Source organism: Arachis hypogaea, chromosome 6 (genome assembly GCF_003086295.3).
Source record: "Arachis hypogaea cultivar Tifrunner chromosome 6, arahy.Tifrunner.gnm2.J5K5, whole genome shotgun sequence".
NCBI classification, from domain to species: Eukaryota; Viridiplantae; Streptophyta; class Magnoliopsida; order Fabales; family Fabaceae; genus Arachis; species Arachis hypogaea.
The window spans coordinates 11,415,225-11,429,106 of record NC_092041.1 but is presented as its reverse complement, the minus strand read 5'-3'; the positions used below and the strand labels follow the sequence as shown (position 1 = coordinate 11,429,106).

The 13,882-nt window shown below is 32.1% G+C and overlaps 1 protein-coding gene across 1 annotated transcript; it reads right to left on the bottom strand.

The window, feature by feature from the left end:
- Nucleotides 1–8,814: 8,814 nt before the first annotated feature.
- LOC112696012 (ABC transporter G family member 15) lies at nucleotides 8,815–13,640 on the bottom strand. Its single transcript, XM_025748589.3, has 9 exons — nucleotides 13,380–13,640; nucleotides 11,491–11,570; nucleotides 10,718–11,179; nucleotides 10,506–10,625; nucleotides 10,282–10,413; nucleotides 9,926–10,204; nucleotides 9,576–9,848; nucleotides 9,365–9,472; nucleotides 8,815–9,197 (listed from the first exon to the last, which is right to left on the bottom strand). The coding sequence occupies exons 1-9, from the start codon at nucleotides 13,630–13,632 to the stop codon at nucleotides 8,961–8,963; spliced, it is 1,944 nt and encodes a 647-aa protein (XP_025604374.2). The 5' UTR covers nucleotides 13,633–13,640; the 3' UTR covers nucleotides 8,815–8,960.
- Between the last annotated feature and the right edge of the window lie 242 nt (nucleotides 13,641–13,882).

Sequence of the window (13,882 nt, the reverse complement as noted above, 5' to 3'; positions counted from 1 at the left end):
GAACCCCTCCAAATCTTAAGTACTTTCATGTTTTTGGATGCAAATGCTTTGTACTTAACAATAAGGAAAACCTTGGAAAATTTGATCCAAAATCCTATGAAGGAATGTTTGTTGGATATTCTACCACAAGCAAGGCCTATAGAGTTTATCTCAAAGAACATAGAACCATAGAGGAATCCATACATGTTACCTTTTGTGATTCTAACTTAATTCCCAGTATTGTAAAGGATAATGATTCAGATTATGAAGAGGATGGAACAAGTAAAGAAAATTCCAAATCTGTGCAAAATGAAGAATCTGTCAGCCCGGTTTTATCTCGTCAGATTGGAGGAGACATTTCCATTTTGTCTCCTGAGCAAGCACGAGCAACTGAAACAGTGAGACCACCAGAAGCTCATCAAAGCTCTACACCTGTCCGAAAGCCTAGAGAATGGAAGTCTATGAGGGGTTATCCTCATGACTTTATCATTGGTGATCCCTCTCAAGGTGTAACCACAAGATCCTCCACCAAAAGGCAAACCGAACCTAGCAACTTTGCTCTCTTGTCACAAATGGAGCCTAACAATGTCAAACAAGCTCTTGAAGATCCATCGTGGGTCAAGGCCATGCAAGAAGAGCTTGCTCAATTTGACAAGAATGAGGTTTGGACATTAGTACCTCATCCGGATGGTAAGAAGGTAACGGGTACTAAATGGGTATTTAAAAATAAACTTGGTGAGAATGGACAAGTTGTTCGTAACAAGGCTAGATTAGTGGCCCAAGGTTACGATCAAGAAGAGGGAATTGATTTTGATGAGTCTTTTGCTCCAGTAGCTAGAATGGAAGCAATTAGGTTGCTTCTTGCCTATGCTGCCCATAAAGGTTTCAAAATGTTTCAAATGGATGTTAAATGTGCTTTCCTTAATGGCTTTATTGATAGAGAAGTGTATGTGGCTCAACCTCCCGATTTTGAACATAAAGATTTTCCTAATCATGTTTTTAAACTTTCAAAGGCTCTTTATGGCCTTAGACAAGCTCCTAGAGCTTGGTATGAAAGGCTTACTGCCTTCCTATTGGAAAATCATTTTCAAAGGGGAACCACCGACACTACTTTGTTCATTAAAGTTTCTAATGATGACATCCTTCTTGTTCAAGTTTATGTGGATGATATTGTGTTTGGATCGGCCAATGAGTCCTTGTGTGAAGAGTTTGGAAAACTCATGACTAGTGAGTTTGAAATGAGTTTAATGGGAGAGCTAACTTTCTTTCTTGGCCTCCAAATTAAACAAACTCCTAGTGGTACTTTTATTCACCAAGGCAAGTATGCAAAAGAATTGATAAAGAAATTTGGCTTAGAAAATTCCAAACCAATGGGAACACCAATGCATCCTAACACAAAACTTGAAAAGGATGATGATGGCCTAGATGTGGATGAGACACGGTATAGAGGAATGATTGGTTCATTAATGTATCTTACATCCTCTAGACCGGATATTGTTCAAAGTGTGGGTGTATGTTCAAGATTTCAATCTCACCCAAAAGAATCCCATTTAACGGCTGTTAAACGCATCATTAGGTATATTAAGGGAACATGTGATTATGGCTTGTGGTATCCAAAATCTGATGATTTTTGTGCAGTAGGGTTTTGTGATGCAGATTATGCGGGAGATCGAGTGGATAGAAGTAGCACCTCGGGCATGTGTTGCTTCCTTGGAAGCTCACTCAACATGTGGTCAAGCAAGAAACAAGCCACAGTGGCTCTATCCACAGCTGAAGCAGAATATATATCCGCATCTGCTTGTTGTTCACAATTAATTTGGTTAAAAACTCAATTGGAAGATTACAAATTAAAAATCAATAGCATACCCTTATTTTGTGATAACATGAGTGCAATAAATATTTCCAAAAATCCTGTTTTGTACTCTAGAACAAAGCACATTGAAATTAAATATCATTTTATTAGAGAACATGTGCAAAAGGGTACTATTGATATTCAATTTGTAAAATCTAAAGAACAACTTGCTGATATTTTTACAAAACCCCTCTGTGAAGATAGATTCTGTTTGTTAAGGAAAAGTTTGGGAATGATTGATTTAAATCATGTTGAAAATTTGTGAATTTCTGATTCTGTCTGGTTTTATCTCGTAGGAATGGATGAGATAAAAACAAGGCATGCTGGAGGAGCTATGATTAAGGGGGAGGCTGCGCAGACTTTACGTTTAATGGGTCCCACATAATCAAGTTTGACCCCTCATTGAATTTTTACTGGTTTCTCATTTTATGATGATCAAATCTTTTGAGTGTCATTTCAAATCTCATTGGAAGTGGTTATTGTCAAATCAAATTCCTCTCTCCATCTAATCCCTTAAAACAAGGAAACCACTTTTTCAAAACCCCTTGGTTAATAACCGCATCATTATGGTTATTAACTTCCCCTTCATCTCTCTCCAATCCTCATTAATTGCACCACTAACCTCCTCTCTCCTCAATCTCATTCGGCACTCCCACCCTTTCATATTCAACTCCTTCATTCCTCCTAACATGAAAAAGAAAACGGCACAAAAGAGAAGTGGCCGAACCCCCATTCCAAAAAACCCACCGTTCTCATCACCTCAAACTCATACACATATCCATCTTCATTCTACCTCCTCTTCTACTCCATCACCTCCTTCCAAAAGGACCGAAACCATGCGTCGCAAAGTCATTGCTCACAAATCTTCAGGGAGAGAAAAGAACAAGGAGCCCAGCGTTCAAGAAGAAGAAGAAGAATCTCATACTTCTCCACCACCATCACCGTCGAAAAGACCTACTTCAACCACAAAAAGCTCTCAGAAAAGGCCGAAAAGCTTTGGTCTGCATGAAACAAGGGAACCGGCAAATTTGGAGTCTCTCGACTTCAAGAACAAATTTCACAAAACTCACTCCCATTTTGATCCCTCTCGGTTTCACTCATGTGCTTTCTATGAATTTCACAAAGAGGTTTTGCTGAAACGCCCTCTCTGTCTTTCATACCTGGTGAATCTTGAGAAATTGGCAACCAAAGGAATCAACTTTTCTTCCATGTTTGATGCTCTAAAGTGGACTCCACTGCTTCACATTCAGAAACTTGTGTACCCGGGGCTGGTCCGGGAATTTTATGCAAACATGCGTTTGATTGATGGCTCAATTCACTCTTATGTCAAACGTGTTTACATGACCCTCAATCCTCAAACAATAGGCGCTGCTCTTGGATATGAAGAAGAAGGACCAAAAGTTTACATGGTTGATAAGTGGGATGATCAAGTAGGCATTGCACAACAAACCGTTTTACAACACATTTGTGCAAATCTCTCTGGTTTGGATGGACTAATTCCAACTCATCGAGCACTCGGCCCTGAAAACTCTCTGTTGCACCGTATCATCACTCACATTCTCACTCCTCAAGGCGGTTCTCACCACAGAGTAACATTTTCTGATTCTGTCATTTTATTTGCACTTCTTACTTCTTCCCAAATTTCATTTGCTTATGTTATGATACGTCATATGTGGGAAGCAGTGAAAAGTACCAAAAAGGCTAATCTTCCTTATGGCATGTTTCTCACATGTATATTTGAGTATTTTAAGGTTGATTTGACTAATGAAACTATTGAGAACAAGATTTCAATGATTAAAGGAGGAGGAATTTCGGGCAAAAAGGGAAAGAAATCTGTTCCCTCTGAACCATCTCTCAGTGATCTGGAGAGCCATCCTGAGCCCTCAAATGTTACTGCATCAATCCGGGAGGTTCTCAATGAGATGCGCAACATGTCCAAGTTAATGTTCAAATCCCACAAGAATGCCAGAAAACTGGAATATGAACAGGAAAGGGCCTGGAAGAAATGCCATGATCGAGTTGGCTTCATGATAAAGAGCTTTGATGATGAAATGGGCACAGGGGATTTTGAAGCTGATTCCGGTTCAGAATTCAATCTTTCTGATGATTGATGGCTGTTGTTTACTTTTATTTGATATTGGCTTCCTTAGGCTCAATCTATTTTTTTGTATAAGCATGACTTGATACTCTAAGTTGTGCAGGTGCCCCCATGATGACAAAAGGGGGAGGAAAATCAGTTTCCAAAATTGAAATTGGAAACAAAGAAAAACAGGGGATGAGAACAGGGATGAAATTTTCAAATTGAAAATTCATGATCACCTTTGTTCGAAAAATGCATGTTGGTTGATGCTAAAATTTCCATTGCTTAAACTGCATTTAGTTTATCATGATTAGTTAATTCTCATTTGGCATCTGGTTTATAATTATGCTTGATTTTTGATGCCTAATTAGTGATTCATCATTGATAAACTTGTTGGATTGAAAATGTATTTTTGGTAGTTCCTTTAAATTGTATAAAGTATCAAAAACTGCCTTATTTTGTTCTACAAATATTTTCCTTCATGTTGTTTTGACTGATATATTAAACAGGAAAATGTTTGGATATTTTTTATGTTTGTAGTTAGATTGAGCAGTAAATCAGTTTATGATATCAAATGAGTTTTGATTATCAATTAAAACTGCTCATAAATCAAGCATTTAGCATTATAAAATTTGCTAAATAACATGGTTACTTGAAGCTTGATTCTAAATGTCACAGGTTTAGTGCTTTCCTTGGTAAAATAGCATACATCAAGGGGGAGCCATGTGATAATTTGAAAGGGGGAGGAATTCAATCTTCAAAGGGAGTACTCATACTTAAATCTTTCAAAATTCCTTCCATTTCAATTTTAATAATGTTTGTCATCAAGGGGGAGATTGATGAGTTTGGAAAACTCCAATTTAATTTTTGTGATGAGCAAACATTATTAAAATATTTAATGGCAAAATTATTAATTCAATCTTATTTAATTATATATTAATTAATAATTTTGTAATGCAGTTTTTTTTATGGGCCGAAAATAAAATAAAATGCTGCAGCCCAAGTGTGAATTTGCTTTCCAATTCAGCATTGATTTAAAAAAAATTCAATGATATATGGCTGAATTATTGTGATGATTATCTGGGCTAGATTAAAATTGTTACTTCAAGCCCAAAGAAAGCTTCCTATGTTTGATCCGAAATCAAAATCCATCAGGAAAGAAATTGTTACTAGTTGGGCCAAGAATAAACCTTATTGCAACCAAGCCCAAAATTATTGAATGTTTCCATGCTTTACCCGAATCCATGAAGCTTCCAACGGATTCCAATTCACTCTTTTGAAGGATTTGAAATTTAATTAAACTAGCATGGGGAACATGAGAGAGAAAGTGTGATTGACATGATGGTGATCATAATGATACACGCCACTCTAAGCTAGGGAAGTGGGACTTTAATTTCACTTTGTTATTACCCATTAGTTTGAGTTCAAACTTCTCTCTCCTCTCTCTTACCTTTGCTTCTTCTCTTCGGTTATTACAAAGGGAGCCATGGAAGCTACTTGGAGCTACCAAAAGGAAAGGAAAGCATGCATCAAGACCATCAAGCTAATGATGGCAAGAAAACATACTAAAATAAAAATGAGTTGTGGCTGAGATATTCACCAAATATGATTAGATTTGGTGAGGTTATCTTGAGCTTTTCATGCTCAAAAATGGATAATGAAGATTTGGCCAGCAAGGAAAATCTTGGAGGCATGGCTTGTCTTTGATTCTGCTCAACCACCACAGGGAGTAGCTAGAGTGGCGAAGTGATGGTTGAAGGCAGAGATTGAAGCAGATGAAGTCATCATCATCATGAAGCATCAAGGGCCAGAAATCCATCTTGGAGAGGAAGCCAATGATGGAGTGCTCGGATTGATGAAGAGTGATGACCAAGGAAGGACTAGAGGTAATTGCATGTTGGGTTTTGCATGGTTATCTCTTCTCTCTCTGTGTGGCCGAACCGGATCTGTTTCTTGAAGGAAAAGAAGCTGAGCTCGGGTTTGTTTTTCAACCGTGAAGGCTTCACTTCTTTATAAAAGGGGTGAACAGTCATGGTTTGATTCAAGGAGTAAGATTTGAGAGTGCAAGGCACAGAGTTCTCAGAGCTACCTAAGCTAGCAGTTCTTCTTCTCCTTCAATGTTTTCTGTTTTGTATTTTTCTGTTTAATTTTGTCATGTCTTGAGTCTCATGGAAAAAGGCAAACAGTGAGGTTTGTATGAAAAAGCCATAGAGCGGAAAAAGGCAGAGAGTGCAAAATTAAAAGAAAAAGCCATAGATGTCTTAGAGTTCCTTTGTACATCTGTGTTGTGTTTCATGATTCTGTGGGAATCTCCTTGTAAGTTGGGTTAGCACTTTACAACTTGTAATCTAGATGATTATAGTGAAATTCCATTATTGTTGTGATGGAGACTGGATGTAGGCTGCACTGCACTTAGCAGCTGAACCAGGATATATCTGAGTGTAATCTTCTCTCTCTCTTCCTACTTCAATTCTGTTTTTACTGTTCAGATGAAAAATCAAAAATGTCTCCTGTCAAGTGACGAGACAAAATGAAAATGTCTCGTGGCTAGAGACGAGATAAAAACAGAAAAGTCTCTTCTGAGTCCATCAAGTGTTGCAAGCAAAAAGGGGCTAAGATTCAACCCCCCTTCTCTTAGCCACTGAAACCATCATATATTTTTTTTAGTTTTACTATTCTTTATATATTTTTTATATACTCTTTATTTTTTTAATACTAATATTATTTATTTTTAATACGTATAATTAAACTCCTATGACTCATTTTTACTATTTGTCTTTTATACGTGCATTTATATTCACATTTATTTATTTTTTTTCTTTCATAATTTCATGCTTTTTAATTTTGTTATTCTATTTTTTCTTCTCGTATTATAATGTAAATATACCTATCGTATCAATATAATAAGTATATTTTATTATTTATTTATAAATACATATTTTAAAATATAATTAATTTTAATAAAATATTTAAATATAAATTGTGTCAATATCTTTTTCATTTAAATAAATTTTTACATATGAGTTGTTAAAATATTTTAATCAACTTTAGCTTTAAAAAAAATAATAAGATACAACTTATATTAATCATCCTATATTTATTACAGAATTTTACCGATAGTACCTTGCGATGCACCGCAGTTAATAAGTTTATTGTTAATATAAGTGTCAAATTACTTCGATTGCTACCTCACCGTACCCTCGATAAAATTAAGCTTGTACAATTTCCAAGTTTTACATTACACAATCAATTTTTATTTATAATCTATAAAAGTTTATGTTAATTTTTTATATAATAAATTTTAGTTATTTTACTTTTTTTTAATAATATCATATTAGCACTTTTAAATATATGATAATATATAAAAATTAGTCAATCATCTTTAAAAAAAAAATTAAAAAACATTACTTATTATTATTTAATTAAAATATAAATTATTAATTAAATACAATAAATATATACATATAAAATGTCATAATAATTATAATTATAAAAAATTTCAATTACGAATATTTAAATTTCACATTATTTAGTTTATTTATACATATTGTATAAGATTCTTACTATTACATTATTTGGTTTATTTACGAATCATATTGCATATAACTTTTATTATTATTATTTCATGTCTTAATCTCTCATATAAATAATTAAAAACTGCTCCAAGTTTAAATTTGGCACAATATCTCTGTATTAAGTACATTTAAATACATTATAATTATAAAATTAATTCATAATTTATATATTTTTGGTATTTTCAATTGAATTCATTTTTTTCTAACTTTTTCCTTTAATTATTTGTAAACAATGAAGACAATAAAGATATAGATTTATACAACTCCAATATAAAAAAATTATGTCTTTTTTAAAAATAAATGAATTCAAATTTCTAAAAACAATAATTTATATCCAATTTGCATTATATTTTTGTTGAATAATTATATAGGATTATAATTATTAAATAAATATTTTACAAAATAATTTTAATATAAAATACTTTAAATTTAACATTAGTATACGTATTATCTAATCAATCTCTAAACAATATAAAAATATATTATATAGTATAATTAATTTACTTTCTTGTATTATACACAGTTTTTTCCAGATAAAATAGTTGTTGCTATCTACTCCAATAACGAATCATTGGTTTAACTGAATAACTAAATCAAATAGATAAACCTTTTTTTTTTCTTTGTTTCAGGTCGATAGCTTTTCTCAATTGAAAGATACATAAAGATATACAAACAAAAACTAGTCCCAATGAAAAAGCAGAAAAAATGGGGTTGGTAAAAAATACTACTCACCTAAACTTGTCCCCTTTCAAAATCGGACGTGATACTACACCGCTGCTCAAAATCTTAGGGTAAGGGATCAACTTTATTACATAAGTGGATTCCTAATAATTTCTTAGAGTAGGGGATCAACTTTATTACATAAGTGGATTCCTAATAATTTCAGAGGTTTTCTTTGACTTTGTCCGTGTCAACAAAAAATTTCAATAAAAAAAAGATTGATTTTTCGTTATAGATTATCTACTTATAACTTCTTGGTCGTAATTGCTATCTTATTAGTTTCAGTTATTTTAGTTGTTAGAAATCCGTAAATATTCATGTGGTATTTTCTTAGATTTTCACTTGTGATATATGTTTTCTCTATTTCTCCAAGCAAAACTCCTTGCATCTCAATATCATTCTAGTTATAAATAAAATGAAAAGTGTAAAATTAATTTTCTAAGTCGAAAAATAAGACAATTTATGTGTAGAATTCCAAGTTATTTAACTATGATATAGGAATGAGAATCAAAAAATGATAAAAAATGAATACTTAAATATATTTATTTTTATGTAAAATTGATAGTTAAAAATTATTAAATAAATTGATATATATATATATATATATATAATTAAATTGTCATATAATAATTTTTAATTATTAACTTTATAGGAAGATAAATACAAGTGAGGTTTTACTTAGTAAGATAAAAATATAAAGCGTTTATCCTTAATTATGTGAGGTGAGGGTATTTGAGTAAAATGTGAAGGAGAGTCATTCACTCATTCTGGTGCGAAATATTGATGAAGCTCTCTCCCTATGCTTAAGAGCCAAGTAAAAGAGCACTCTATAAGATATTAACAACAAAACCAGAACTCCAACATCCCACCACTTTGAATAATCTGTTTGGATCCCAAGTATTTCCTTAAGTATCACCTCACCTTTTATCTTCCTATCCCCAGGTATCAGTGGTTCAAATTCAAGTCCAACGAAGTCATTCTTGTATTGACCCTGATTCTCACAATAAAGATACATGTGTTAATATATCAATCATGCATTACCATGATATATATATGTGTGAATGTGTTAGGGACTTGTGGATTATGGGATGCCCCAGGTTGCACATCGACTAGTATGAGATGCTTGATGATGTATAATATGAGTATGAACATTTATACCTCTATGGACCATGCAATATAACTGATGTAGGACATTGGATAGCGCCAGAAGAAGTTAGGAATGTCTGTTATCCTTCTGGATACATTTGATGGCATCAACATGAGTACCTATTTGAAAAATCAAACTGTATATGATACTAATTAAGATGGATCAAAACCAACTTAAGCTGGTCGAGTGGTCAGTTTACTCGTCTAGAAATGAAATGCTTACAGTTACACCAGCTGCAGTTACAATAGCTAGCAATTGGTTGGAGACTAGTGCTGCAACCACAAGCATGGAGCCTTCTGTGACAGAAATGCTGCAGAAGAGGTTTATGCAAAAGTAGCAGTAATGAGAGAATCCAGGGTGAAAATTCACCATGTGGTAAAGTATTGTTCCTGAAGTCAGGGAAATGGCAACAACAAAAGGGAGTGATGACATGAAACTCGACAACACGTAAATGGCCTCGCCATAATGCCTCCCGAACCTTTCGCCTTCGAACACCTAGTATTCAAAATCATGAAGGAAGTGAGACTCTTTTTGTTTCCATAATCCATTGGCATGATTTGAGATTTGTGTACCTTTAACTCCTCAAGGAAGAAGGGCATTCCACCAATGCAAAGGAAGGTCATAAAGCCATAGATGAATCCATCACACTTGCTTCTTGGCAAGATTGCATTATTACTTGTTCCTACATTTAGATAAAGAAAACCAGCACACACTGATACTAAGATGTAGAACAAGATCCTTAACCAGTAGTAACCGATGTCTCTAGTCATGTTAAGGAATGATCTGTGAGTCAAAGTACATAGCTGCTTCAATGTGCTAGTATCATATGCTCTGTCAATAACAGGTTCTTTCTGCAACATATTGAATTGAATTTAATGAAAAATGAAATACAAAGAATAGAGGAATGTTATCTTATAAACTGACTTACTCTTAGTTTGATTTCTCTGATTTTTTCTCTCACATTTGCTGAATGCATGGAATTCTTGAAACTGTTTATCAGATTCCATTTGGTCTCCTCTGTAGTCATATTCACTAAAGAATTCCATGATGATGGGGTATCCTAAACATAAAACACACAAGCAACAAAAGCATTTTAAGAAAAGTCTAAAAACATTGAAACAATTACTACAAGATAATCTTTTATGTACTAACATTGACATTTTTGGACCGCATTAGACTTAGAACATTATCAAACTCTGGACTAACGCATCGAAGGAAGTGCTCCGGAGGATTCTTTCTTGTTGGACAAGGAAACCCTGCATCAGCAAAGAACTGAATTGGAAGAATAGAATCTAGTTAGAAAATAAAATAGGACGAAATAAGTAGTTAGAAAATAAAAAAGAGTCTAACTTTTCTCCACCCACCTTAATAGCATTAGTTCTTTCTCCAAAATAGACAGTTTCACCTGCTGCAAGGAGCACCAAATCATCAAAGAGATTGAAGACTTCACTGCTAAGTTGGTGAATGGAGCATAATACTATTCTTCCATTATGTGCTATGCTTGTGAGAGATGAAATGACAAAGAAAGCAGCAGCACTATCCAATCCACTGGTAGGTTCATCAAGCAACAGTATATGAGGCTGAGTTAAGATTTCAATGCCAATGCTGAGTCTTCTCTTCTCTCCTTTACTTATTCCTCTTGAATGCCAATTCCCAAGCCTGCTCTCTGCACATTCTTTAAGACCCATTTCATCGAGCGTCTTGACTACAACCTTGTCAATCTCATCTTTGCTCTTGTTTGCAGCAAGTCTCAGATGAGCAGCATATGTTAGTGTTTCCCTCACTGTTAGAGTTCCCAGGAAATAGTCTTCTTGAGTTACATAATTCTGCAGATACATTATAAAATCACCTTCATTCAAACTTCAATTTGATAAATGCCCATTCAAATACATACTAAGTGGTTGGGTATAGTTTCATAGCTGAAATTTATGTAGAGTTATTTGCATGTACATTTTTGTGCAATCAATACAAAATTTTTGTACAAGCATTTTATATTTCTGTGCAAGAGAATAATATCAACAATAGATTTCTAATGTTTATGAAATATTGTGATACAATTATAAATGTGGATTTGACATCTGTAGTTAGATATTTTCTTTAGACACTATATATGTATTGTTATTGTTTTGAAACTTACAATGTTTTTGCAGCTTGTAATTGTCTTAGTCCCATTCAGTGTTACATTTCCAGTGATTCTAACATTGCCGCCAAGCCTTCCTGAATCAAAGGGGGAATTAATGTGATTTTTAAAAAGAACTTATAAGAAAAAAAAAAGGGAGAGAATTTGGAAACTTTTAAGCTTTTTTTTCTTAAAAAAATAATTAATTTAATTATTAACATCAAGTGATGGAATAAGTCTTGTTTCTCATATGCTTGAGAAATCCACATTCAAAGAGAGTATAAGAAATTCTTTTTTAAAAAGAAATAATACATAGAGAACATACCATCAATATTCAATATATCTTCCTATTTTTTTTGCCAAATTCAAATAAAATTACAATGACAAAAACACACACACATAATATTAGATTGTGTCTGTTTTTGGTGAACAAATAAAATTACAAATTTGAGTGACAGAGAATAAAAATAGATTTTTATGAATAAAAAACATATATTTTTTAGGTTGCTGCGCTACTAAAAAGCGGTAATTATCTTCAGATTTACCGTTAAATTTTACGATAAATATTATTATCGGATTCTGTAACGGTTCAATGTACAATATTATCGAGTTTGAATATTATCATTGAATTCATATTTTTGCCAGAAAATTCAATAATAACAGATGACGCAAAATGTCTTTAAATTGACACGCATTTTAAATAAGATAATTTTGGATTATTATCAAAATTACCGATATCAATAATTAGTCAGGGAGAGATTTATTTTTTGGTCAAAATTAGTGTTAGTTAATTATATTAGTGTATTAATAATTATTAATGTGTCTATTAATTTTGATGTAATGTTAATGTATAGAGTAGTTTTTTATGTGCATTTAACTGCATATTTTGACGTTGGCGAAAATAATTACTTTTTTGTATTGATGGTGTGAATGGTCATTCAAAATAATAGATATAATTAAAAGATTATATAAAATATTTTATATTATCAGTGTATCAAAATTAAATTCTAAGTATAATATATACTAAAACTAAAAGATGGTGGATTCAATTCTTAGACTTAACAAAATATTTTTTTTATAGATTATACATATAATAAAAGGTATTTTAAGGAAAAAAAATATACGCTAATTATTTTTCTATATATAATAAATTAACAAAAATTATTTTTAATATGATGCATGAATATGAAAATTAGAAATAAAAATAAAAGTCATACCCATCGATTTTTATTATTTATTGTTTTAAAGAAAATTAGAAATTGCATCTAGTTTCATTATTTAATATTTTTTAAATAAAAAATTGCACACATCCACTTATCTTTTTATTTTTTTAACAATTAGAAATCGCATCCATTGATTTTTTAATTTAAAAAAAATTCAGAAATTGCTCTAAATTTTCCTTATATCAGCTTTTATATTACAGTAAAACTCTAAAAAAATTCAATATTTTTTACTTTTACCAAAAAAAAAACCCATATATTAAAAAAATAAAAAAGTTCCTGTAGATTAATCTATATAAGTAATAAGAGTGTGATGGATTACAAACCATATATACTATGAACAAAATATACTAGACATACAAAAATATTATGTGTATATAAAAAATGTTACGTATTTTAATATAAATAATAAGTAATAAATTTGGTGATTGATTGTATATATATATATAAAAGATGGTTGATCAGAAAAAGATAACAAATGAATCATGGTTAGAAGTGATGGCTGAAAGCAAAATGATTATGTAAAGCATATAAATGAGGTGGAAATTCAGGTGCAATTGATAAGCAAAAATAGATAAAAATTTAGTTAAATTAGTTAAATTATCTAATATCTGTCAATTATTAACTTCACGTAAAGTTGACTGCACCTGAATTTTCACCTATAAATAATTATAAATGAGTAAATACCAGCAAGAGCATCAAGGAAAGTGGATTTGCCAGCACCAGAAGGACCAATTAGAGCCATGATTCTGTTTGGTTCAGCATATCCACTTATTCCATTTAACACTTTCTTCCTTCTTTCACTACTATAACTGCTTACTACTTCCACTTCCAAATTCTCCCAAACCAAGCACACTTCTCTAATATTATTATCACTCTCCATGATTGCACCACCATCATGCAACTCCATTGTTGTTGGAGCCATAATAACAGGCAACATGCATGTACACATCTTGTCTTTATGTTATGTTTATATATACAGCTGTCTACATATTTAACATTAATTTCTTCCTAGTCCAAAATTTTAAGTTTTTTTTTTTTAAATATCTAAGATAAAGTTTGAACTTTTGGACACTTGGCTAAAGAAGAATTGAATGAGTTCCTTTTGCACAATAATCACATTTCTCGAATTTTATTTAACTAGCTATTTTGGAAATTGAAAATAATAGATATTAACATAAAACTGATCA

Excerpts from the sequence above, each read along its gene's own strand:
- LOC112696012 (XM_025748589.3), bottom strand. The coding sequence starts at position 13,632 with ATGTTGCCTGTTATTATGGCTCCAACAACAATGGAGTTGCATGATGGT. Across the intron at positions 10,626-10,717 it reads AAAGAACTAATGCTATTAAG|TTCTTTGCTGATGCAGGGTT; the intron begins GTGGGTGGAGAA and ends CTTCCAATTCAG. Across the intron at positions 10,205-10,281 it reads TCAGAGAAATCAAACTAAGA|AAAGAACCTGTTATTGACAG; the intron begins GTAAGTCAGTTT and ends AATATGTTGCAG.